The sequence below is a fragment of the Lipotes vexillifer genome, unplaced genomic scaffold (genome assembly GCF_000442215.2).
Source record: "Lipotes vexillifer unplaced genomic scaffold, Lipotes_vexillifer_v1.1 scaffold528, whole genome shotgun sequence".
In the NCBI taxonomy this organism is placed as follows: Eukaryota; Metazoa; Chordata; class Mammalia; order Artiodactyla; family Lipotidae; genus Lipotes; species Lipotes vexillifer.
In genome coordinates this window covers 528,746-555,295 of record NW_006794582.1, presented here as the reverse complement: position 1 = coordinate 555,295, position 26,550 = coordinate 528,746, and the positions used below count along the sequence as shown (strand labels likewise).

General features: G+C 50.5%; 2 protein-coding genes across 2 annotated transcripts in view; both read right to left on the bottom strand.

The window, feature by feature from the left end:
* Positions 1 to 257: 257 nt before the first annotated feature.
* DEF6 (DEF6 guanine nucleotide exchange factor) lies at positions 258 to 22,012 on the bottom strand. Its single transcript, XM_007467243.1, has 11 exons — positions 21,883 to 22,012; positions 10,761 to 10,901; positions 9,925 to 10,110; positions 7,692 to 7,928; positions 7,454 to 7,600; positions 4,123 to 4,231; positions 3,637 to 3,935; positions 2,392 to 2,558; positions 2,063 to 2,261; positions 1,015 to 1,105; positions 258 to 844 (listed from the first exon to the last, which is right to left on the bottom strand). The coding sequence occupies exons 1-11, from the start codon at positions 21,976 to 21,978 to the stop codon at positions 621 to 623; spliced, it is 1,896 nt and encodes a 631-aa protein (XP_007467305.1). The 5' UTR covers positions 21,979 to 22,012; the 3' UTR covers positions 258 to 620.
* A 2,511-nt stretch (positions 22,013 to 24,523) lies between these two features.
* The window catches only part of ZNF76 (zinc finger protein 76), a 12,765-nt gene continuing 10,738 nt past the window's right edge, over positions 24,524 to 26,550 (bottom strand). Inside the window, exons 11-13 of the mRNA XM_007467242.1 lie at positions 25,835 to 25,999; positions 25,177 to 25,290; positions 24,524 to 24,628 (exon numbers count right to left, since the gene is read on the bottom strand). Coding sequence (XP_007467304.1) covers positions 24,524 to 24,628; positions 25,177 to 25,290; positions 25,835 to 25,999 — 384 coding nt within the window. The remainder of the gene's footprint in view (positions 24,629 to 25,176; positions 25,291 to 25,834; positions 26,000 to 26,550) is intronic.

Below are 26,550 nucleotides of genomic sequence, written 5' to 3'. Positions count from 1 at the left end.
GTGCTTGCTCACGTGTTGAACACTTAATCCTCAGAACAACCCTGTAAGGTAGGTACTATACTATCCCTATTTTGCCAACATGGGAACTGAAGCACAGAGAGGTGAAGAAACTTGACCAAAGTCACCCAGTTGGAAAGTGGCAGAGTGTACTTTCCTAGCCACTGCATTATACCTTACTCTTTCTGGGACATATAACTGGACTTGAGGGAAGAAGAGAGAAAATGGTAGAAGAGATAGACTATAGACCTGATGCATAATTTATCCCAAGAGCTGATTTTATTTGGAAATGTGCCTCCACAACTTGGTGGCAGTCTGGGGACAGAGGGCCCCTGGCTTGCTTGTTGACTCTCTTTCCCAGCCTAGGGCATAGAGTCCTTTGGGTTAAGGCACAGGGTCAAGTTCTCAAGGATTAACATCCCTGACAGCCTCAGTGGTCTGGGGCCTGGGGCTGGTGCAAAAAAATGAACGAGGTTCCATTCTGGACTGTTTCGTGGTTGGAGGGCCTGGGCCCTTGGCACCAGGACTGTAGCTCCTTCTTCTTCAGAGGCTGGTGTCACCCACAGGCCAGCTGTGGCCAGATCCTAGTAGGCATGAGGTTGGGGGAAAGAGGCTAGCAGAGGTTAGTTTTCTGGTGCTGGGTCCACTTTATCTTCCTGAGGGGCAGAAGCTGAGATGGGCACCTCTTCCCCACAACTGAGGGACTTCTGCTGCTCACTGCTGCTGGGTGAGGGGGTCTTGTTGCTGTGGGATCCCCAGTGAGTCAGGCGTTTTAGGGAGGAGTCACGGCGGGCAAGTTGAGGGGCGTGGAAGCCTGTGAAGGAGCTGCTGGTGGTGGGACGCTTGTCTGGCAGAAAAAAGGCAGGTATGAGGAAGGAGCAAGGTGCATGCAAAGGGGGAGAGGAGAACCCGCTAGCCTGCAGTCCTGTGCTGGCTCTGTAGATCTGGGGGTATCCCTTCCACCCTCCCTTCTCCCTCCCCACTCCAGGGAAAGCTCCAGGGTCTAACCCTTCTCACCTCCAGGTTCTATTGGATGCATGAGCCGGTTCATCTGGACATTCCAATGTTTCACGTTCGTGCTGGCCTGGCGCAACTTCCGCTGTGCAGCCTGTGCGGGCAGGACCAGGGAGGAGTGGGTCAGAGCCACCCTCCAAGACAGAGAGTCTTGACCTTTTCAGGTTCACACGCCCCTTAGGATCTGACAAAGGCTATTGATCATCTTCCCAGAAAAACTCATGTATGTTCATAAAGAGTTATGAACTCATTAAGAACTCAACTCATAAAGAGTTGGCATCAAATTTCAGGGGACTCACAGGCCCTCAAAGGGTCAGAAATAACCATAGTTTCCACTTATTAAGCAGCTAAGATGTACTAATATCTTATTTAACTTCCAGAGCAGAAGTTAACAGCAAACAAATTCAAAAGAGGTTAAGTGCCTTGCCCAGGGACATACACGGAGCTCTGAACCACTGCATTACACCACCTTCCCAAGACCTAATGCAAAAGCCTCTGCTCCAGTGTTCACTCAGCCATTAGCAGTGGTTGTGGGGTGGGGAATCATAGAGGAACTTTCCCTTTCTTTGATACTTATTTCTATGTTTGAATTTTTTACAATGACCATGTAGGCCAACAAAGCAAAATAAAATAATCAATATTAATAAAAACAAAACATCAAAAGTTTAAAAAAAAAAGTCTTCTTCTGTGGAGATTCAGGCTCCAAAGAGTGGAGCCAAAGTACAGGGATAGCAAAGTAGGGGCTGGAAGAGTAGGAGGAAAAATTTTTGCCCAGATTAATAACAATGATAAAAGTCGTAGCTAAGGTTTCTTCAGTGCTTACTACATACTTAATTTCACGTGTTATCTCATTTAATCTTCATAGCAATGCTATTACCAGTCCCCTTTCTCAGATAAGGGACTTGGAACTCAGAGAGGTTAGGCAACTTGTCAGAGGTCACACAGCCAGGCAATAATAGAGCCTGAGGGTTAGAGCTTGAGGGAAGGTTCCAGAGCCTGTGCATTAACACGCTCACCCTCGTTCACCTGGCAGCTCCACCCCAGGCCTCACCTCCACGTCTTCGTCGGCTCTCTGCCGGTTCTGTCGCACCTCCTCCAATTGTTGCTGGGCCTGCTGCAGGGAGCGGCTCTGCAGGGCCATCTCCTGCTGCAGTTCCTGCTTCTCCTGCTGTGCCCGCTCAATATAGCGCTCCTGCTCCTCCTTCAGCTGCAGCAGCTGCTTCAATTTCTCCTCCTCCTCCTCCAGCAGTCTGCCAGGCATCCACTGTGTCACCTCCAGAGCCAAGGCACCTTGCAGGTGCTCGGCAAGTGCGGCGGGGGTGGGGGGCGGCGGGGTCGGGAAGTCAGGGAGGGGAAGCAGAAGGGGCCCCTCAGTTCTACCTGGTCTGGGCTAGGCGCACAGCCTCCTCGTCTTGCCGAGCTTTCACCTCTAGTTGCAGGGCCTCCTGAAGCCTCTGCTGCATCTCCTCTAGCTCCTCGATGCGCTGCCGCTGCCGGGCAGCCTCCTCCTTCTTCAGCTCCATCTCAGCCTGCATGGAGGCCCTTGCCTGCTCGGGAAATGGAGCCAGGTCAATGGGGGCATGGGGGAGAGAGGCAGCAGGTATGCTGCTCCTTTCCCCAGGGCTTTGCTAGGCCAGCCCAACTACTTAACTCTGGGTGAGGGTCTGGGGAGTTCCTTCATGTCAGCGTTTCCTGATCTGATCCCCTCTGCAAGCCTGACTAATTCAGATAATGATCAGTGAACTACATGGGGGAAAGGGGCTCAAGTCATCCCCTTTTTAGCATCAGCCTTAATAGTTATTATTATACATTATAATATAACGTTTTATAATTATAATTAGGGTAGTGCTTGGAAGGGAATGACAATAATTATAATTTTTATAACAATTATAACTCAAAGTGTTTCCTTAGTTGATCCTCCTTTCCATACCTCTATAAGCCAAGTTCTATTGGCATCAACATGTCACAGGTAACTGAGGCACAGAAAGGCTGAGAAACTTGCCTGGGATCACAGGGCTCCTAAGAGGCAGAGCTGGGATTGAATCCACAGTGTCTGACTCTAGATCTAGATCTCTTAAATCCTAAATCTAATTGCCTCTACACGCTTAGTCCGCCTCCACATTCATCCTGCCTTCCTCCCATCCTGCATTCCCCAAACTGGTTTCATTATAAACTCAGATCAAGTCTAGTCCAACCTAGTCCAGCCTTGATCCAAACTCATCCCCAATCACACCGTCTTTAGCAGCTCCTCTGTCCAAGTCCCGCCCCCAGCCAAGGTTTCTGAGCCAGGTCCCACTCTACACCTAGTACTCAGGTCCGACCCTCCCATTTCGTAGGCTCAGGCCCCGCTCCCTACCGTCTCTCCTCTCAAGCCATCCCTTGGCCAGGTTCCTTATCCCACAGGCCCTGTTCCTGGCACAGTCCCCGTCCCATACCCATCCTTCAAGCCCACAGGCTCTGTCCCCCAAATCCCTCAAGACAAGCCCCGCCTCCACTTGCATCCCTCAATGCGTGGCTCCGCCCTCGACCAAGGCTCCGCCCCAGGCTCCGCCCCCAGTGCTCAGCTCCCACGCCTGACCGCACCACACCCCTCAGCCCACCGCCTCCTGCGCTGTGCGGCCCCACCTGCTCAGCCTCGCGCAGCTGGCCCTCGAGCGCCTGTTGCAGCTCGCGGTGCTGGCTGCGGCGCCGTTCCTCCTCTTCCTGCAGCAGGCGCTCGGCCTGCCGCTGCGCCTCCTGCAGCAGCTCCAGCTCCTGCAGCTTCCGCTCCTTCTCCTCCTGTAGCTGCTGCAGCCGCAGCACCTCCTCCTCCTTGGCCGCCCGGCGCCGCTCCCGCTGCTCCCGCTGCTCGCGCCGCTTCTGCTTCAGGTCCTTGTGCAGCGACATCTTCCCCTCGGCCTGCAGCCGGATAGCCGTCTGGATGGCTGCGGAGGGAGCGGGAGGGGCTGGCCGGGGGCAGGGCAGCCTCGAGGTGACCCACCGCCAGAAAGGGGCCTTAGGAGTTGCCCGTGTCCAGTGCCCAGCCTCCCGCTGGGCAAAGTGCTGTCACCCCCTTTCACAGGTGAGGCGACTGAGGGCCAGCCAGGTCCAGGCCACCCAGCGAGCACTCACCAGCCGTCCATTCCTGGCGCTGGCGCGTGTCTGAGGCGCTCATCTCGTACGTGCGGGAGGCAGTCTTCACACAGAACATGCAGCGCTTCCCTTCTCGGTCGGGCAGCACCTGGGAGAGGGTGGACGGTCCCAGACAGGCTGGCTTCACTGGAGTCAGGGCCACACCTGCCCCAGGGGTGCTGCAGCTCCAGCCCCTACCCCCGCTGGCTAACCATCCTCCCCGGGCACCCCTCCCACTCTGACAGGAGCCTATGTGGCCCGGTTTGAAGGTTAGTTATGGGGATACTTGTGTGCCCACAGCTCTGTATCCTTTGCTCTTTGAAGGTGGGACTGTTCTCTTGGTATCTCTCCATGGGGCCTAGCACAGAGGGATCACTCAGTGTTTATGCAGATCACGCTGGAACATCTCCCATGACAGGGTCCTCACTATCGAGACCATTCATTTCCACAAAGCCCTGCCTGTTGAGAAAGTTCTCCATTCATTCATTCCACAGATATTTTGTAGTGTCTACTGAGTGCCACTCATTGCTCTGGGCATTTGGGATACTGAGATGTGCCTAACAGACCAAATCCCTGCCTTCCCTAAGCTTACATTCTAGTGGAAAATAATAGCTACCACCTACTGAGCTTCATGTGTTCTAGAGTCTGTACCAGGCATGGATTATTAGCTCCACTTTACAGAGAAAGAAACTGAGGCTCTAAGAGGTCCAGGAACTTGCCCAATTCACACTGCCTATTAGTGGTGGAGCTGGATTTCTGCCTAGATCTGTGCTGTTCCCACAATGACAGCTGTTTCCCTATGTGACAAAATGGCCTAGGATGACTATAATAATAACATTTTCTAATGTAAAATAAAAAGTGTTGGTGATACATTGGAACTTTCATACACTGCTGGTAAGAATGGAAGATGGTGCAGCCACTGTAGAAAAGTCTGGCTGTTCCTCAAAAATTAAACATAGAATTAATGTATGGTTCAGCAACTCTACTCCTAGGTATGTACCCTGAGAAAAAATATATATCCACCCAGAAACTTGTACCTGGATGTTCATAATAGCATTATTCACAATAGCAAAAAGATGGAAACAACCCAATATCCATCAAAGAATGGATAAACAAAATGTGGTACATCCTTACAATGGAATATTATTCAGCCATGAAAAGGAATGAAGTCCTGATTCATGCCACAACATGCCTGAGAACATTATGCTAAGTGAAGGAAGCCAGACATAAAAGGACAAATATTATATGATTCCACTTATATGAGGCACCTAGAATAGGCAAATTCATGGAGATAGAAAGCAGAATAGAGGTTACCAGGGGCTGGAGGGAAGGGCGGATGAGTTATTGCTTAATGGGTACAGAGTTTCTGTTTGGGATGATAAAAAAGTTTTGGAAATAGATAATTGGGATAGTTACATGTGAATGTACTTAATGCTACTGAAATGTGACACAAAATGGTTAAAATGGCAAATTTCATGTTATGTATATTTTTTCACTACAGTTTTTAAAATTGTTGTTTTAAGCCTCTAAAATAATGGACAGAGTCAAGGGAGGAAAAGGGATGGGAAGGGAGAAAGAATAGGGAGGTATAGAGTTGCCAAAGGGAATGGAATTTGGGTGAAGGAGAAAGAACTTCAAAGAGGAATTTTAGAAAGTTTTGCTGGGTAGAGTGAGACATAAGCCATCTCCTCTGAAATCTTTAGCAAAGTCCACATTATTCACCAATGACTTTAGTATTTGATTTGCAGTTTGTTTTTTTTGAATAAAGCGCTGACATATGGAATCTAAAAAAGACAAAACAAATAAACAAACATAACAAAACATAAACAGAGTTATAGATACAGAGAACAAACAGGTGTGTTTGCCAGAGGGTAGGGGGCGTACTGAGAGGAAGGAAAAAGTTGAGGAAGATTAAGAGGTACAAATTTCCAGTTGCAAAATAAGTGAGTCATGGGTGTAAAATGAATAGTGTGGGGAATATAGTCAATAACTATGATTACATAGTTATCTTTGTACGGTGACCTATCATAACTAGACCTAGTGTGGAGGTCAGTTTGAAATATATAGAAATACCGAACCATTACGTTGTGTAACAGGAACTAACACAGTATTGTAGGTCAATTATACTTCAAAAACAAACAAACAAATCCATAGAAAAAGAGATCAGATTTGTGGTTACCAGAGGTGGGGAGGGAGGTTGTTGCGGGGATGGAGGGAAGGTAATTGGATGAAGGTCATCAAAAGGTACAAACTTCCAGGGCTTCCCTGGTGGCACAGTGGTTAAGAATCCGCCTGCCAATGCAGGGGACGCGGGTTTGAGCCCTGGTCCGGGAAGATCACACATGACGTGGAGCAACTAAGCCCATGAGCCACAACTACTGAGCCTGCGCTCTAGAGCCTGCGAGCCACAGCTACTGAGCCCGTGTGCCACAACTACTGAAGTCTACATGCCCTAGAGCCCGTGCTCCACAACAAAAGAAGCCACTGCAATGAGAAGCCCGTGCACCACAACGAAGAGTAGCCCCCGCTTGCCGCAACTAGAGAAAGCCTGCGCGCAGCAATGAAGACCCAACACAGCCAAAAAATAAATAAAATAAATTTAAAAAAAGAAAAAAGGTACAAACTTCCAGATATAAGTACTAGGGATGTAACGTACAACATGATAAATTAACACTGCTGTATGTTATATAGGAAAGTTGCTGAGAGAATAAATCCTAAGAGCTCTCATCACAAGATAATAATTTTTTTCTATTTAATTTTGTATCTGTATGAGATGAGGGATGTTCACTAAACTTATGTGCTTATCACTTTATGATGTATGTAAGTCAAATCATTATGCTGTACACCTTAAGCTTATACAGTGCTGTATGTCAATTATAGCTCAATAAAACTGGAAGAAAAAATAAAGTGTGTTACTTTTCTGAAAGAAAAAAAAAACTGCTGCCATGGCCGAGAATAGCCTTGAGGTACCCAGGTATGCAACTGACCCTTGAACAATGCAGGGGTTAGGGGTGCCAAACCTCTGCCCAGTCAAAAATCCACATATAACTTTAAAGTCGGCCCTCAGTATCCTGGTTCCACATCTGCGAATTCAACCAACTGCTGATGGTGCTGGCTGTACTCCTGAATGTATTTATTGAAAAACATTCACATATAAGTTCCAACTTGTGTTGTTCAAGGGTCAGCTGTATTTGGGTTGCACTCATCTAAGCGGGAATTTGTCACTGTGGCTTTTCCCATTTACCCTCCTCCTGAGCCCCTTGCCTTCACACCGCACTGGAGCCCCTCTGAGCCTTGAGATGTGCTTTACCCCCTCAACTGTCCCCCTCACCTCCACGCAGCACTGCGCATCCAGCAGGATTGTACCCCTTTTCTCCTTGCGCTCTTCACTCCCGAAATAGCAGAGGCAGCTGGGCTGCAGCTGGAACCAGCGTTCTGCCCAGTTCCTCCTCAGGTGCCCTCGCTTCCACAGGTAGCCCTGCCAGCCAGAGCAAAGTCAGAGGCATCACTGCCCCCCCCCCACCTTCACCCTACTCAGGGTCCTCCCCTAGTTCCCAGCCTGGCCTGACCTGCTTCAGGATGTCTTGGATGAGTTCCTGGTAGACCTCGTGGATGGCCATGCTGAGGGTGTCTCGCCCCACGCCTCGCAGACAACGGCCTGAGTTGAAGAGCTCCAGGAACTGCCAGACGCTGAGCCCGCTGGTGCTCTGGGCTGCCTGGGCCTCCTGGGCCAGCAGCTCCTCCAGCTCACCCAAGCCCACCTCCAAGCTCATGCTGCTGAGCACCTTCTTCAGCAGGTATTCCACCTGGAGCGGGGGAGGGAAGGCTTGGTGGCTGCAGCAGGCTGTGGCGCTGGTGCCAACACCAGGGGGCGCTCCCATCAGGCGCCCGGGGCCTGGGCAGAAGTGACCAGGGACAGGACGGTGGGGTAGGGTCAGAGGACAAAACAACTAAACGCTGGAGGACACCTGAGTAGAGATTTAGGAGGGGATCCTGGAGCCCCAACTTCAATTCAGGCATCCCCTCCCCAAGCTCCAGTCCCACTCCTTCCTGCCTTGAATTAAGGGCAGGGTGAGGTGGGAGCTGCGGGGGCCAAGGGCCAGGCCGAGACAGCAAGTCATAGAAAATGTCAACAGGGGAACAAGGGTCCTCTCATCCAATATCCTCACTTTGCAGATGACAAAACTGAGGCTCAAAGGGGGAAGTGGGGCTTCCCAGGTGGCGCTGTGGTTGAGAGTCTGCCCGCCAATGCAGGGGACACGGGTTCGAGCCCTGGTCTGGGAGGATCCCACATGCTGCGGAGCAACTGGGCCCGTGAGCCACAACTACTGAGCCTGCGCGTCTGGAGCCTGTTCTCCGCAACAAGAGAGGCCGCGACAGTGCGAGGCCTGCGCACAGCGATGAAGAGTGGCCCCCGCTTGCCACAACTGGAGAAAGCCCTTGTGCAGAAATGAAGACCCAACACAGCCAAAAATAAAATAAATAAATAAAAAATGATAATAAAAAATAAAGGAATTCCTTTCAAAAAAAAAAGGCGGCGGGGGGGGAAGTGACTTGTTCTGAATCATACAGCAAGTTGGTAGCAGCCAGAACTCAATTCAGATCCGCATCCCATGAGTCCTTATTCCAAGCCCCAAGCCCCAACCTTAGGGATCCTTCCCCTGTGGGAGGGCAAGGGGATTGGTGGTGGAGTAAGCAGAGCAGGGACAGGAAACCTGTTACAGAGGAACAGGAAGTGGTGGTTGGGGTACCTCCTGCTGCAGTTTGTTCACACTGCATGTTGATCACAGTAGCAAGCAGCTTTCTGACCTCTGAGAGGCCACCTTGTCCTGACTGGCAGGAGTCTGACAAAGATGCCCAGCCAGCCAGGTGTCTGTATAGATAGACACATGTCCCTCGACTGCCCCAGCAGCTCCTTGGGAAACTCTCTCCAGGACTTTCACTCTGGGGGCTACTGGGTCTCTGCTGGGAGTGGGACGGGGCACCCCTCACTCTTCCCACAAACAGAGGCAAGGGCACGAATCTGAGCGCAGTTAGATGTGCCAGGACTTCTTGTAAATACGGTGGATCTCTCCCCCACGTACCCTACGCTAAAGACCTAAATTCGCCCTGGTATCTTCGCAACCACCAAAAGGGCTAAAGGGTCAGGAGAAGGCTGAATGGACAGGGGAGAGAGGAGGGGGAGCAGAGGGAGGGTGCAGGGTGACTGGAAAAGGCGGGGCAGCTGCCCTGGCTTTACCCATGAGTTAAGGAGGTAGAGGCTAGACTCTAGGCTTCTACTCCCAGGATGCCTTCTCTGGGGCCCTGAGCTGAGTCTGCCCCAGCTCTCCCCTATATTGTAGAAGACAGAAAGAGAAAATCTGAAACCAGGGGCAGACTTGATTCCACACTTGGAGTAACTGGAGAGATGTCCCAGGAAGGTCTCTATTCCCCTAATAATAGCATCCTTCTCAGATCGCCACAGTGCCTAAAATCCTGCCATTTGATTTTAAATGTTCTCATTTTTAAATGCCCAGTAATGTATCAGGCATTCACACCTCTGTGTAAATAGAATTTGCAGATCATTTTCCTACTGTGAGGGCTAGCAGAGCCTTGAAGGAAGTGTAGTTTTTGACCTCCTGGGAGAAGGCATAATTGTTCTGATATGGACACTTCTAAGCATCTGGAGACAGATGGGTGTGAACAGGTCCCAGGGTGGGGAGATAAAGAAGAAAGGGGATGTGGGAAAGTACGGAGGCAATTTGGCCTCCTTCATGGTTCTGCTAAGGTCTGTCCCCAAGTGATAAAGTCCCTGGGGCTTACCTCATCAGGAACCATGATCAGAGGGTACTTGTCCTCAGACAGGAAGTTGAAGAGGCACCAGAGGCGGAAGGCATCCTGATTGGAGAGCATGCTGTTCCCGTTGCTATCAATCCGATAGTTCTTCTTGGCCGTGAGGGTCCAGCACAGCTCATCAAAGTGCTCCTTAACGAAAGCCCCCTCCTCCACCTGCCACCAGGCCGGCAAGTCAGCTGAGAAGGCTGCCCCGTCCCTGCTCTACCACCCAACTAGGCTCCAGCTGGCTTCTTAGGGTCATCTATTCCCCTGCTCCCCACACTGCCATGTTGGGGCTCTAACTTGAGGAGTCCCTGAGCTGATGATCAGGTAACTAGCTGACCAAGCAGCCTGACCCCAGCCCCCAGCCCTGCTACTGCCACCACTCCCTCACAACCACTGCCCCCTAGTCTCCTGCACACAGAGAAACTCAGGTCTCTCAGCCCAGGGAGAAAGAAGGGGAAGCCCAGGAGGGAGTGGACAGTCAAGGAGAACCTGAGAAGACAGCGACAGCTGGGAGAAGCAGGGGTGACAGCACTTGGGAGAAACTGGAGAGCCTTTTGTAAAAGTTACAGCTGGAAGCTAGGCAGGGATGGGGTGGAAGGTCGTGGGAAAGGTGGAGGCTAAGATAGAGAGGAGGAAGCTTGACAGTGAGTTAAGGGGAGCCAGGAGTGGGCAGGTGGCTGGGAGGTGAAGGATGGAGATGGGAGAGCAGGGATGGACAGAGGGGACAGAAATGGGGTTCATAGTGGGAGGAGTTGGGGTGGCAATGTATTAGGGTGCTGGTCAGGTTGGGAAGTGGGAATAGGTTAGAGGGGCCCTACCTTGTCCAGGATGTACTTGTTGAGGTAGGGCATGTACCCCTGGCTGGACACAGGGCCATCGTCATCATCTCGGAAGTGCTCCTCCAGGGCCACAGGGTCGTGAGGGATGTGCAGGACGGTGTACAGGTTGTGGGACAGCACCTGAGACAGAGGGCAGTTTGCCTTCCTGAACCCCAACCAAAACTGGGCCAAAGGGCGGCTCCCACCTCCTCACTTGTCCCCACCCCCATCCTGGCTGAGTCTTCTGCATATATTATTCAATTCAATCATAACTAAAGCTTCTGTATATATATACACAATGGAATGTTATTCAGTCATTAAAAAAGGAATGAAGTCTTGCCATTTGCGACAACACGGATGGACCTTGAGGGCATTATGCTAAGTGAAATAAGTCTGATAGAGAAAGACAAATACCATACGATCTCACTTATATATAGAATTTTTTAAAAAGGGAAAAAAAGGTGTTCACAGATACAGAGAACAGACTGTTGCAAGAGGTGTGGAGTGGGGAGGTGAAATGTGTGAAGGTGCTCAAAAGGTACAAACTTCGGGTAAGTCATGAGGGGACTTCCCTGGTGGTCCAGTGGTTAAGACTCTGAGCTCCCAATGAAGGGAGTATGGGTTCGATCCCTGGTCAGGGAACTATATCCCGCATGCTGCAACTAAAAGAGCCCGCGTGCCGCAACTAAAGATCCTGCATGCCACAACGAAAATCCCGCGTGCAGCAACTAAGACCCAGTGCAGCTAAATAAATGAATACGATAAATAAATATTGAAAAAAAAGTCCTGGGGAGATATAATATATAGCATGGTAACTATAATTAACAATATCGTATCGCATATTTGAAAGTAGCTAAGAGAGTAGGTCTTAAAAATTCTCATCACAAGAAAAAAAATTTTGTGTAACCATGTATAGTGACAGCTGTTAACCAGACTCACTGTGGTGATCATTTCACAATATATATATAAATATAGGATCATTACGTTGTAAACCTGAAATTAAAATGAACATTATACCTCAATAAAATCGAAAAAACGAAAACTTGTACACTTGCTATGCGCCAAGCACTGTGCTCAGCACTTTACATATAATTCACTTAACCCACATAACAAGTGTTTATATCCTCATTTCACAGATGAAAAAAAAAACCCTAGGCTCTGAGACATTAAGTAACTCACCCAAGGGCACAGGGCTGGCAGAGCTGGGATTCAAACCAAGGCAGCCATGCTCTTTGCCACTTCGTCAGGCAGGTATGTGCCCTTTCTGCAGACAAGGACACCGAGGCTCAACCGACTCAGTAACTTGCCCAAGGACCCACACTGAGCAAGAGCCTAGGATTCAAATCCAGCTCTGCAGATCCCAAGGCTCAAGGGCAGAAGCCTGACATCTACCATCAAAGACTCAGGCTGCAGTGTGCCTAGAGTCCAGTGTGTCTGCTCCAGGAAGGGTGTGTGCAGTTCCAGTCACTGCCCTTCTAAAGATGGAAGGGAGCTGGAGAGGGAGCAAAGAAGGGGCACGAACAATGGTCTGTGGGGTGTGGAGGACAAGGCTAAAAGGGATGGTGGCCATGACAGTACAGAGGGGAAATGGGTTGGTTAACAAACCCATGATATTAGAACAAAGACGTTGAAGCTTGAACAAGGAGATCAGGAAAAAAATAAAATTGTCTTGGGGTAATTCTGTTATAGCACTTATCACAGACAGCGTGAATGATTAAAACTCGTCACATACTATGTGCCAGCCACTATATGAGGTGCTTTCTATACCCCATGTCTAATCTCTGCAACCATGATATACAGACATTATTATCTTTGTTTTTCAGATGAAGATGCTGAGGCTTGGAGAGGTTAAAAGTGGCGGAGTTGACGTTGCAGCTGGTTGTTCCTGGCTCTGAAGGCTGCTTCCGCATTAAAATATTGACCCTGAGGCTTCCCTGGTGGCGCGGTGGTTAAGAATCCGCCTGCCAATGCAGGGAACACGGGTTCGAGCCCTGGTCCAGGAAGATCCCACATGCTGTGGAGCAACTAAGCCCATAAGCCACAACTACTGAGCCTGTGCTCTAGAGCCCACGAGCCACAACTACTGAAGCTCACACACCTAGAGCCTGTGCTCCACAACAAGAGAAGCCACCGCAATGCAACACCCGCGCACTGCAACAAAGAGTAGCCCCCGCTCGCCACAACTACAGAAAGCCCGCGCGCAGCAATGAAGACCCAATGCAGCCAAAAATAAATAAATAAATTTATAACCAAAAAAATATATATATATATTGACCCTGAGCCTCATTCCCCAACTATATAGTGAGCTCTGGAGGCAAGGTCTATGTTCATCTTTATGTCTCACAGCACCTATGTCCTCTCCTGCACACCAAAGGCAGTCAATAAATGCTGTATTTAAGGGCTGCTTCCACCACCAGCAGTCCACCTTGGAATCAGCTCCTCTGAGGCAGAAGCTGGCAACATCCTAGAGATGGCGTGTATACCAAGTCTTCATTTCTTTATTCTCTTTTGTGAGAGGAGGGGTAGAAGGGTTTGAGACTTCTTCCCAATGTTCTCCTGGGCCTCAGGTTCAACTCAGCAAAGTGGGAAGTTGGGGGGCCCAGCAAGGGGATTGGTGTTTCTCTTTTCCCTCTGGACAGCCATCTCTGATCCCCAGCCCAACCCTCATTCCCATGATCTTCAAATTATCTCATGTGCCATCTTTGGTTTTGCCTCTTCTTGTTCTAAAGGACATCTGAAGTTTCTTCCTGATGAACTCTGCCCCCCTCCCTTATTTTGGTAATGGAACCTTGATTTTCCTTTGAGAAGTAACTCTCCCCCATTTTCAATATCTGTGGTATTGGCCATTTGCACCCCTACCCCACCTGGCTGCAGGGGTGGGCACATTGGAGTCGTGGTGTTTGGTTCAAGGATGCACATGACCAAATCTAGGCCAATGAGAATCATCCCTGGGAGTTTTGCTTCCTCTAGTGGAGAAGAGGTGTACTCTTTCCCATGGGTATACATGGAAAGAGTTAAGTTGTTAGAAGATAGATGTAGCTGACATTTTTGTCCCTGTGTGGGAAGTATCTGCTTAAGAATAAAGCTATCAGTGAAAAAAAGCAGTCAAGGTATAAAGAGTCATCATTTGAGGACCTAGATCCAGCCATGCCTGAAGCCAATACTATGCTTGGAGTTTTGTTGGTTATGTGAGCCAATCTATAACATCTCCTTTAAGTTATTTTGAGTTTGGTTTTTACCACCTATATGCAGAGAAGACATGATTAATACATCTGTGGTCATAGGATACCAATCCACACTCTAAGAGGTGCCACCACTCCATGCTTAGCACTTAAAATCCAGGGTGACCAACCTAAGAGAAATACCCACTTCTGAAGAGATAGGTGTTATTCTAAGAGTTTCACATATTTCTACCTATTGCCTCCTGGCCTCTTTTCAAATTACCCATGTCTTTATCTTTCTTCAAGCCTCCTAAAGCACCTCTTTGAGGAAGCTTCCTGCATAGCCCAGCCAAATGGCTACACTCCAGTGAAGTGTGCGGGGGGATATGGAAGGCCAGAGTCTTCACTTTCTAGTTATGAGGCCTTGGATAAACTCCTTCACCGCTGAGCCTCAGTATCATTGTCAGTAAAACAGAGGATAATACCCACCACGTACAGGGGCCATGAGGATGGAGTGAGATATATATAGAGAGAAAGTGAGAGAGTTAGCTCTGCACAGAACAAATATAAGTTCCCTTCTCATATAGAAAGTGCAATTTTTTACCTAACAAACTAGCAAAGATGCAAAAGACTGATACTATCAAGTATTGAGGAGGTTGTGGAGAAATGGGGACTCAAATGCCCCACTGTTGAGATGTGAATTGGTAGTCTTTCTGGAGGGCAAGAGTGTATCAAACATAAATTTGGGCATGACCCCAGCAATTTTAATCATCTAACCTATAGATGCTCAAGAGAACAGTTACCTGTACAAGAATGCTCACTGAAGCATAGTTTAGAATAAAAGGCATTGGGAACTTCCCTGGCTGTCCAGTGGTTGGGGCTCTGTGCTTCCACTGTGGGGGGCACAGGCTGATTCCTTGTCCCGGAACTAAGATCTTGCAAGCCGCGGCATGGTGAAAGGAAGAAAGGAAGGAAGGGAGGAAGGAAGGAAGGGAGGGAGGGAGGAAGGGAGGAAGGCAGGAAGGGAAGAAAGGAAGAAAGGAAGAGAGAAAGAAGAAAGGAAGGAAGTTAGGAAGGAAGGAAGGAAGAAAGAGGAAAAAAAGAAAGAAAGAAAGGGAGAATAAATGAGGCACTGGAGACAGCCCAAGGCTCCTTCAAGAGAGGACAGGTGGGCTTCCCTGGTGGCGCAGTGGTTGAGAGTCCGCCTGCGGATGCAGGGGACACGGGTTCATGCCCCGGTCCAGGAGCCATGATCGCTGAGCCTGCGCGTCCGGAGCCTGTGCTCCGCAACGGGAGGGGCCACAACAGTGAGAGGCCCGCGTACCGGAAAAAAAAAAAAAAGAGGGGACAGGTAACACCAAGTCACGGATCTGTGTGTGGTTGAAAATTTTACTTCTGCCACATGTGTACTTATGGGCAAGTGATTTAACTTCTCCAAGACCTTAGTCTCCTCCTCTTTGAGGAAAATAAGGCGCCTGCTCCACAGGGTGTTTTAGAACGAAGAGCTTAGCACAGCACCGGGTACATAGGGCAATAGTAGAAATTGCTTAATAAAAGTTGTGAGCTATTTTTATTATTATATTTGTATGAACAGACATGGAAAGAGATGCATACTATACTGGCAGGTGGAAAAAGGCAAGCTGTAGAATGAAATATTTGTAAAATAATATGTGTGCAAAGATTATGCTGAACCATATTAAACTGCTATTTTAGTAGGTCAAAACAAGCATCAGCAATTTCATATAGTTCAACCTAATAAGTTTATTTGTACATAGAAAAAATTTAGAAGACTCAGCAAACTGCTAACAGCTATCACCCTGCCACTCTTCCCCAGGGAGGGGAGGAATTTCACCTTCTTTAACACTATTTTTGTCTTTCAATTTTTTTAACCAGTAAAACATGTTTTACTTTTCTAGTAAATTTCAACTTCTTTAAAATTATATTCTTCTGAACCAGGAGCATATATTGTTTTCATGACAAAAATTTTAAACTATAGAGAGAAAAAACAAAGGGTGCCATTAACCACTGTTACTGATGTACCCTGCTATTAAGTTGCTCTGTAATAATGTTCTTTCGCTGTTCCCTGTTGGTGTGAGCATTTCTGGGTGTTCTACATTCCTTGAGGGCAGCAAAGACTCTAATCTCAACCCTGACTCCAGAGCTCAACACAATGTCCCCCACATTGTGTTAACCAATGTTTTTGACTGACTCCTCAAGTCTAACTTAAATGCTGCAGTGGTTTCCCAAGGTTCTCAGAGTAACATCTCAGAGTCTTTCCAGAGACTTTACTCTGTACCTTCTCTGACCTCATCCCTCTTGCTCACTTCTCTCCAGCCCCTCTGGCCCCTTTGCATTCCTCAAACACACCAGGCACACTCTTGGCCCAGGTCACGGCATGGCTCACACCGTCTCCTCCTTCTGATCTTTACTTAGGTGTCACCTTCTCAGGGAGGGCTTCTCTGACCACCTTCCTTAAATCTGTAATCCTATCCCCTCTACCCCCACAGTAAGGATAGGAATATCTTCAGCTTTATTTTCCTCCATGTCACGTATCACGCACTTTTACTTATTTTGTTTATCATCTGTGTTCTCTGACTAGAACGTTAGCAACACAAGTGTGCGGTTTTTGGTCTCTTTTATTCACTGCTGTATCACTGGATCTGGCATATAATGGATACTCAGTAAATATCTACTGAATGAACCTAAGTGCTTCAAGGGGAGAAGTAGGAAAAATACAAAAGTCAGACGGACATGGACTGAATCTCTCTGAGCACATGAACCTCACTGGGGCTCAGTTTTCACATTTCTAAAAATGGAGTTCAAGGAGATGATGTACAAATTCCCTCCCACCCCAGGATAGAACCTGCCACCCAGCAGCACACAGTTATCTGAGCTGTTCCTCTCTTTGGTTCATTGGCCCACGCTGTCCTCTAAGACCTTCCTCACCTGGACATTTTGCCAGGGGAATCTGAGAAGACCAGGGCAGAGAGGCTCCGACCCTGTTAGCCATCAGGTGTCAGGACAAAGAGGAATTAAAGGCTCCAGACACTCAGGGCTCAGGGCCTCTCCCCAGAGAGCTCAGCCGACCTCAGACTGCCAGGCTTCCTGTGCCTGGGTGCGGGTAAGGGCCGGGGATGGGGAGAGAGTGTGACCAGAGGAAGGTCATGCTGGAAAGGAAATGGCAGGAGTGGAGGCTGGCTTGCGGAACTCACCTGCCGATTTCAATCAATCCTTAGCCCTGGAGGCAGGGCTCTCATTATCCTCCTTTTACAGAGGAGGAAACCAAGGCTCAGAGAGGTGGAGTGTCCTCTTGCTCAAAGACTGATTCTAAAGCCCTACGCTAGATCTCTGCTACATTGGCTCAGGTTAAGCATCAGAATCACCTGGGGAGCTGGTTGAAACTGAAATCTGCTGGGGCCCGCCCAGACCTACTGACTCAGAGTTTCCAGGGGTGGGGTCCAGGTGTCTGTAGTTTTCACAAGCTGCCATTTGGGCTCCCCCAGAGAGGATTCTCTGTCTCCCCCACCCACCCAAGCAGCCCCTGACCTCTGGGTTGGCAGCCATTGACCTTTGAGAGGCTTCAGTTATTCACTGTTTCCTCTGGAGGCATGTTGAGGGTGTGGTTCTCCCCTGGGGGCTTGGGAGTTTCCTAAAAGCTCCAGTGCAGCAATGCGATGGGCGCCAGGCCCATGGTCCTGTAGTTCGCAGACTTCAGGAGTAGACGCAGATACAGAGGGTTTGGGAATCCATAGAAGTACCAAGCACTAACTGCAAAAAGAATGACTCATTTCTTTCTCCTAGCTGGCCTTAGTCTTCCTCCCTCCCCCGCTCCCTCCCTCCCCCCTCCCTCCCCCTCCCTCCCCCTCCCTTCCTTTCCTTCCTTCCCTTCCTCCCTTCCTTCCTTCCTTTCTTTTCTTTCTTTCTTTCTCTCTCTCTCCTCTTTCTTTCTTTCTTTCCTCTCTCTTTCTTTCTTTCTTTCTTTCTTTCTCCTACTCAGTAAGTGATCTGATAAACTCATTCAGTAATTTGTAATCCCTTTCATTCATATTCTGAGAACAAAAGCTTAAAACTGAAGTAAGACAGTTACAAAGGTAGATTTCTCTCTCTCTCTCTCTCCTCTCTCTCTCTCTTTATCTCCTCTCTCTTTTAGATGGCCTATAGTCTTTAAACGTATCTAGGTGCTAAGTGACTCTTTTAAAATATATAGATCCTTTTTAAGAGTCACTGAATGTATTTTTCTCAACCAGTGGGGTACTAAAGCAAAACTATCATGAGGGAGTAGCACCAGGAATTTTAAAAGGTGGGAATCTCTGGATTAGCTGTGTGCCTGCTGAGAGCAAGAAGGGGCTTGGAGGGGTTGGCTGTCAGCATCAAAGGAAAGACAGAGGCTCAGAATAAGGGAGAAGAGAAGCTGCATCAAGGATCAATTTCACCTATTTGAGGTACTTTGTTAAAATTTCTTTTCGGAGGCTAGCCAGAGAGCTTGGTGATCCCCAGTTCAGCCCTCAGGCTTTACAGATGAGAAACCAGAGGTTCAGAGATGGGCAGTGACTTGCCTAAGGTCACCCTACTGGGGAGCAATATAGGCCTCAGCTTATATGGCTGAGTCAAGTGCTCTGCACATCATTGAATCATCCTCCCCTTCCTCCACACTCTAGACTGAGGAAACCAACAGCATGCAGGGGTCAGGGCAAAGCTGAAGACCCCACTCATCAGATTCCGGGACTGGAGTTGTTATTAACTTCTCCTCTACCGAGGAGAAGGTTGTTGTCTCTCTCCAGAGGAGACACAGCCCGAAGCTCAGAGGCTCTTGGTGGGCAAGAGACACTCCCTGGGCCCCAGGACTGCCCCGAGTGCCAATGAGAGGCTCAGGAGCCTGGGAGACCTGACAGAGCCAAGTAGGGAAGGCCCTAGTTCACCCTCCCTGCCTTCCCCCTGCTCCTGTCTGTCAAGGGGAAGTGGTAAGCCTCCTAGGATCCCCACTGAGACACACTGCTCCAACCATGCGCCCAATCTCAGGCCCCTCACCCCAGCCCTGGCAGTCAGGGAGTGAGGAAGCCAAATTCTTAGCTGATCATCCATGAAGCCTAAAGCCAAAGCTGCTCCCAGAGGGAAGATGGTATGGCCGTTAGGAAACCCATCATTCCCAAGGCTCCCCTCCCTGCAGCCCACTGTCAGGATGGGAACTCACTCCTAAAGCTCTTTAAAGAGGGAGATTCTGAGGACCCTGCCAAAGCTCACAGTCCTGAGAAACTTTGTGTTCAACCTAACTCCGTTCTGGGCAGAAGTGCCATTCTTATTGATCTATTTTTATTTTTCTCAACCCACCTGGACAAAGGCTATTGTACTTTCTATAAGAATTCAGAGAAGGGGCTTCCCTGGTGGCGCAGTGGTTGAGAGTCCGCCTGCTGATGCAGGGGACATGGGTTGGTGCCCCGGTCCGGGAGGATCCCATGTGCCGCGGAGCGGCTGGGCCCGTGGGCCATGGCTGCTGAGCCTGCGCGTCCGGAGCCTGTGCTCCGCAACGGGAGATGCCACAACAGTGAGAGGCCCGCGTACCGCAAAAAAAAAAAAAATATTCAGAGAAGAAAACTCATCTCATCTCTCCCCCAAGCCTTCTCTTCTTCAGAGAAAACAATCCTGAATCCTTGGGGTACTTCTCAGAGCACTTGCTGTTCCTCCTCCTTCTGGCCTCATCACGGCTTTGCCCAGGACAGCCGGTGGCAGCCTTTCTACCAACACATCAGTGGTGACTGTTGCAGACAGACATAGCCTGCTCTGGGCTGGTGCAGGTCTCCCGCCTCTTCCCAACTGAGGACGCCAAGGCCAAAGACAGTGTTAGCAAGGACAGGCTAACCCCAAGATCTCTTCCCTTCTCACCAAGTCTTTCAGTGGAAGGAGGGTGCCCTGCGGGTCTGTCTCTCATCCGCTTCTTCCTCTGCCCTCTGGCCACTTCTCTGTTGCTCCTTTGCCTTTCCGGCATCCCCACCCCCAACACTATCACTACTTCCTCCCATTCCAGTATCTATAGCACTATGGGCTTGAGGGAGAATTGCCTTCCTTATCTTCCTCTCCTACGACATGGGCCCTGCCATTTCTGCCCCACCGGCCGCTGGGCCTGAGGCTCCCACTGCTAGCTCAGATTCCCAGAGTGGACAAGTTTTCTGTCGAGTGGGTTGAAATCTACCATTGGTCCTGTGGGACCACAGAGGCTGCTGGCAGTGGGCTCAATGTGAGCTGCGACGCGGTACAAAGACAGCAGATGGTTCAAGTATGCAAGCTCCCCAGGCGATCTTCCTTGCAAATACTCAACCTCTGGGGTTGGGGAACAGGCATCCACCCAGTTAGAGGCCAAGACAGAGGCTCAAACTAAGAAGCCTTACTGCCTGATTGGCCCAGGAATCGGAGAGCCATGGAGTGCTGTATCTTCCATGTATGAGAGGCTTAGAGAGTCTGGAGGTGTCATAGGGCCACAGGTAATGGAGTGGTAGAAAATGGAACCTTGGAGACAACAAACCATGGAGGTTGGGATTGTTCCTGAAAGATGTTAAAGGGGCAGAGTGGGAGGTGGATGTAGGACATGGAGTTTCCACAAGGATGGATTTTGGATGATCTGTTTTTCCTCTATCTATACTTAAGACCTCACTAGATTACATAACCTGCAATAAGAAAATTTAAGTAGAACGTAAGGAAGGACCTGTCTGTTGGGAGATTCTCTCAGATGATCAAAAGTGGTAGTGGACTCTCCTTCCTGGGGGAGCCAAGAATCATTTACTGGATGCTCACAAGTCTGGCTAAGGGGTCGATTATGGGATAGGACCAGTTTGGGACATCCAAGTTCTTCGTGTCCAAGTTCAAAAGTAGGGGGATGGAATAGGGGTGGGGTACAATGCCTAACCTGTCCCATCTGTCTCTCCCAGGTTTCCAGGCACCTCCTAGCTCGATCAATTAGAATGGAGGTTTCCTTGAGACTGCACTCCTCCTCTGTGGGGGGTGGGTGGCAGGGGAGATGCCAGGATACTATGGCCTAGCCTCATGCCAGGCACCTAGCTGGTGCTCAGTAAATATTTGTAGAGTGAATGAATGAACCCCTAAGGCAAATCCCAGAGGGATGACGCCCACCCTGCTCCTGACTCCCCGCGTTCCCTGGCTCCAATGGCCTAGGGCCTTGTTTCTTCCCCACTAACTAGGGTGAAGGCAGCACTAATATGGGGCTACAGGAAAGAAGGAGATAAACTTTTCGGCCCCCCAGGAATTATCTAGGACCAAGCATGAATTTCAGGGCAATCACTGATGGGGCTCTTCCTGGGCTCAGATTCCACCCCTTCCCTACTCGAGTTCTCAAGGTCTAAGGTAAGTTTCTCAACTTGGCGTGTAGGTGTGAGGGGGGTGGTGAGCCAGGCAGCAGTATAATGGGGTCTTCAGTCCTTGCCCCTTCCCACCTCTGTCCCACCTGGGAGGCAAGGTCCAGGGGAGCTGCTCTCCTGCGAAGGATGACTGAGCTGGCCTGGTTTGGGACTGCGAGAGGCTCTTGAACCCTCTCTCTCAGCTCTGAGAGGAAGTGACTGACAAGTACTAGCTAACTGTCTCTCTTCAAAGCCAGGAGGAAGCGGCAGGAAGGAGTAGGGTGTGTGCCCAAGCTTGACTCTGGGGAGACGTGTGCTCATCACACAGAGTCTGGGTTGTAGCTTGGCCTGTGGCCCTCAGAACCCCATGATGGCACCTCTACTCTCCCGAGAGTTGGAGGCCAGGGCTCTGGGCGATGCCCCTGCACACACCTCACTGGGGCCTCTGGACAAGGGGCAGCAGCATCCACTAGGCCATGTTGCCCCAGTTCCCCAGCACGGGCCCTCCCACCCCTCCTGGGTCCCTGGCTAGCTGGGTGCCCCAGGAGGAGCACAGGCAGCAGGGGCTGATGAGACGTGTCTGCCGGCCTCCCCTGCGCCCCGGGTGCCCCTCACCTTGAGCTGGGACTTGGAGACCTTGCCGCTCTTCTCCACGTCCAGCGCGGTGAAAGCGTACCAGACGGACTTAAGCAGCTCCTTGCGCAGGGCCATGGCTGAGGCGCCCGCCCGGCCCAGGGGCGGCTCTGACACCAAGATCCGGTTTCAGGAAATGCAAACGGCTGCAGAGACCGCAGAAGGGCCATGGTGCGGAGCAACAGCTCCACCTGCCTGCTCTCGCGGGCTCCCCACACTGGCAGGACCCAGCCTGTTGCTCTTGCAGTGCTCAGCGGCACCACCCCCTGCATGGGAACTGGGGTCCAAGCCCTGGGGAGCTGGAGCCCCAACTCTGATCAGCCTGGCTCCCTGGGTGTGAGGCCCTTTAGAGGCCTCCTCAGCCCCAGAGCCTCCTGGGGCCTTCTGGGCGCCCAGAGGCAGCTTGATGAGGGAAAAGCAAGCCCATCTCGACTTTGGAGTCAGATAAAAGGGGGGTAGGTCCTGTACCAATTCCACACTTACCAGGTAGGAGGCTTTGGATAAATAACTTAACCTCCTTGAGCAGTTTCTCATTGGTAAAGCAGGAGAAATACTCACCTCATAGATTGTAAAGAGGTCTGAGAATGGATGTAAAGCACAGAGTAGGCACTGGATAAAGCATTTCTTTTAGGACCATCTAACATTACCGTGGTGGTAGGGCTCCTCCCAAGTGGAAGAAAACAAAAGGCAACAATACAAACTTGGAGGAGGAACTGGGCCAGGGCACCTCTCCAGGTCAGGAGGACGTGGCACGTGATCGGCTGCCTCCCCATCCCCTAGGCTTTGGTTCTAAAAGGCACCCCAAGCATTGCCCACTCTGGGGCCCCACTGGCCCTGACCTAGAGATTCTGAAGCTCATGGGGGTGAGGCTCATGGTGGGGTCCAGCTTCAGGGGTACCTGGGAGCAGGAGGCTGGCGATTCAGGGCCCTCCACATCAGTGCTTCCGTTTCTTTAGTTCTAATACCTGTGAGGGCTGGGGCATATTCCTGCCACGAACAGTGGCCCTAGATGTTGAAGGAGCCTGCTCAGGCAATCGAGACACCCCTCCCTGGGGGCATGTCCCAGCTCCCCCTGCTTCCAAGGAGCTGGTGGCAAGAGTAAAAGAGCTTTCTAGGCATCCTAGGAGAGGATGTCTGTGTTGGGGGAGGGGGTGGGGCACATCCATGACAATGGAGCGAGGAAAAGAGGCACCTGCAATCCCTGCAATGCTCCCATGCAGGAGGGGTCAAACCCAAGAGTTCTTTCCATCAAGTCCCTTTCCCTGCATCCCTTCCTTCCCACCAGGGCTGGTCTGGTCCTACCATGTACTTTTCAGTGGGGTCTGACTGTGGCTTTGGAATTCCATGGCCCCAGACACCTAGGTGGGTAACCCCAGAGCTGGGTACCAAAGCTAGGACTTCAGCACCAGGCAGCAGAGGCATCAGAGACCCTGGGTACCTTGGCAAAGGCACCCCCCCTCATGGGGCTTTGCCCACTTGGAGCAGTGGATTGTGTGCTGTGTGTGGAGGGCCTCTGATGACATAACACAAGGTAAGGGAGAGAAAACAGAGCTCCTCCAGTCCACCCATCTTGAGGCCTGAGACACAACCGGAGCCTGGAAGCAGTGCTCACACTGGTCTTGCTTGGCTACCGGGAGCCTGCTTGCTCAGCTGTGGGCAGGAAGCCACCGGCAGCTCCTCAGGGCTTCTCTCATACCAGGGCTTCCTTCCCCCTGTGCCTCTGGGAGGGCAGGCCCACCAGTCGGGCACAGAGGCTGAGTGAGGTTTGTGCCCGGGATACAGGGCCAAGAGCCTGATTTGACCAGCCCTTCCACCAGGGCCCGAAGCTGAAAGAAGGGAGGAGGAGGGAGGGACCCAGGTGGAAACTTGAAACTTTTATTAAATACTCATTCACCCGTTTGCCACCACCATCCAGAGCAGGAAAAAAAATTATCAAAATGGAATTAAAAAAAATAAAACCAATTACACCCAATCCCCAGTATGTACAAGGCTGCTCCCTCCCTCTCTGCCACAGAGAGGTTGGGGAGCAGCTGGGGGTAGGGGTGGGGCTGGGCACCTTTTCTCCAGCCACAAGCCCCTGAGCAATTCTGACTGCGGTGGCAGAAAGTCCCTGCTGCCAAGTGGCCAGACATCTCGGCTGGCCTCCGGGGAGGTGGTTATTGCTGGGAGGGGCAGTGCTGGGCCCAAGCTGCCCCTACTGGGCTGAAGGGCTGTCTGCCTTCTCCCCTAGTGGGCAGTGACCAGTTGGAGCAGAGGACCAGTCCCAAGAGCAGCCCCAGTTGCCACCTGAGAAGGGGAGTAGACCAAGGGCAGGAAGGGTGTTTTCTAGAGAGAGGAGAGGGCGCTCAGCTGATTTTGGGGGGAGGACACCCCAGTGCAGCCTGCTGATCAAGCTTGTCCTCCTTAGCTCCTGAGGATGACACACTCCCCCGATTCCAGCTGCTTGGCCCTTCTCTTGGGCCCTTCCCTGTGCCCCTCAGGCCATTTTCCTGCTGCCTTCTTGCCCTAGAGACCTGTGTGGCCACCTTCCACGTGTCAGCCACAGCCTGGGCCCTTGGAGGCAGGGATGCCTGTACGGCATGGCACCTCTTCCAACATGGTGTGGGACCCAGCCCTCTCGGGCTCAGCAGCCGCTCTCCGAATCTGTGGTCTCCAGGGTCACAGTCCCTTGCTGCATGGCAGCAGTGGCTACGCTGATGGCCTCCTCTAAGGTCTGCTGCTCCTCCAGCTGTGGAGAAGGGGGAGAAGGAAGGAGAGAGTGAGACCCTCCCTCCTAGATTCCAGTGGTAGTATATGAGGCCTACTTTTTTGAATCTCCACCCACCCTCCGCCAAACACCTGAGAACTTAGCAGGGCCCCAAGAAACAGGAAGTTCACTCATAGAATCCTATTAGGCTAGGCATGGTGAGGAGCCATGGAATGGTCCAGGGTCAGACAGAGCAGTTTGCTCATAGAAGGGGAATGACTGATTGGAGTAATCGTCTACTTCAGCCTCCTTATTTTCCAGATGAAGAAACAGGGACACGAAGACATGAAGGGTTTAGACCACCAGGGAGACTGCCATCGAAGTTATCCTGAAGGTCAGAAGTGGCTCCCTACCCTGACTCAGTCAAGAAAGAGCCTGAGACAGGTGTGTGGATGCAGGCAGAAAGGGATTTGTCCTCTGAAATGGGCTCTTTTTGAGCCAAATGCTGTCCTCTTCAAGACCTCCATCTAGTTCCCCTTCCCTTCTAGTTCCTTTCTGTGGCCACAGTATCCTACCAGACCTCAACTCACCTGCACCGCAATGTGAGTTCCATTGGCTGTGGCTAACAGCGCCACCTGTTGATGATGAAGAGATGCTACACTTGAGTCCTCAGCCACCACAGTCCCAGAGGTAATGATTGTGACCTGAAATATAGAAGAATGAGGTTTTCCAACACGCCTACATTACTCTCCCAACCCCCAATCCAAAAAATCCCTCCAAGCAAGGTGGCTGGGAACAACCCAGAAGGAAATGAATAAAACCATTATGGGTCAGATTAATTAATTAGCTTGGGGCTCAGAGCTAAGTGGGGTTGTATCTTACTTTAATTTACAGCCAACTTAATTTAGGAATTTTGAATCACAGAAGGACAGAGCTGTAAAAGGTCCCAGAGATCATTTAATCCCCTCATTTGAAGATGAACTAAAGTTCATGGACAAGTAACTTGCCTATGGCAGCAAAGCAAATTAGGGGTAGACTGAGATTTAGAAACCGTCTATTGACTCCCACTGCAACGCTTTTCAACAAGAGTTGCTGATGACCCAGAGAAGATGTAGGGAAGACCCTTTATGTGTGGGAATCTTGGTCCTCGTATGAAGGCTTGACTAATTAAGCCTGCACTTTAGGGCTCATCCCACAGAAAGGAAGGACAAGAGAACAAGAAACCCCAAGCAAACCGCCTGGCCATACGGGCTGCGTCTGGGTGCCATCAGCGCTGACCATGGTGACTGTGTGTGTGCCAGATGTGGCAAGGTCATCATCATGACTAGGGATGGTGAGGGTGGTACTGCCGTGCTGGGTCACCATACTGATGGCACTCCCCAGTGCCTGCAGGTCTTCTGGTGACAGGCTGACCTGCCAACATCAAGGAAGAAGATGAGCCAGGAGTGGAGGGGGGGGGCTGTCTGAAAGACCCCAGGCAGATGAATCTGCTCTCCCAGAGCAGGTTCACTTATTGGTAAGCTAGAAGATTAGCTTCTTGTCACAGGGTGGGGGGAGTCAGGACAAGCAAGTAAAACAGGCCCTAGGTTGCAAAGAGAGGCTACACTGGAAGAATTCTGCTGACCACACCTATTTATCACCACTTTGCCTCAGGGCTCTGTTCCATGCAATTCAGGGTCTCCACCTAATTTCATCCTCATATCAACCCCGAAAGTCATAAGTGCACCTGACAGTGAGGGTGCTGACAAACGTCAGGTTATACTGCTGGCTAGAAACGCCAAGTTTCCAGATCCCACACCATGCTCTGGCCCGTGTGCTGACATCTCTCTCTTGAGGACATCCAAGTGTCTCACTCAGATGAACAGGACCTGTCAGCCTCCAAGTAAAGAGGAAACTACTAACTGTGCTCCAGAAGTCTCAGAGACTGAGCTGGAAGCATGAGGAAGTGGTGGGGGGGGGGGGGG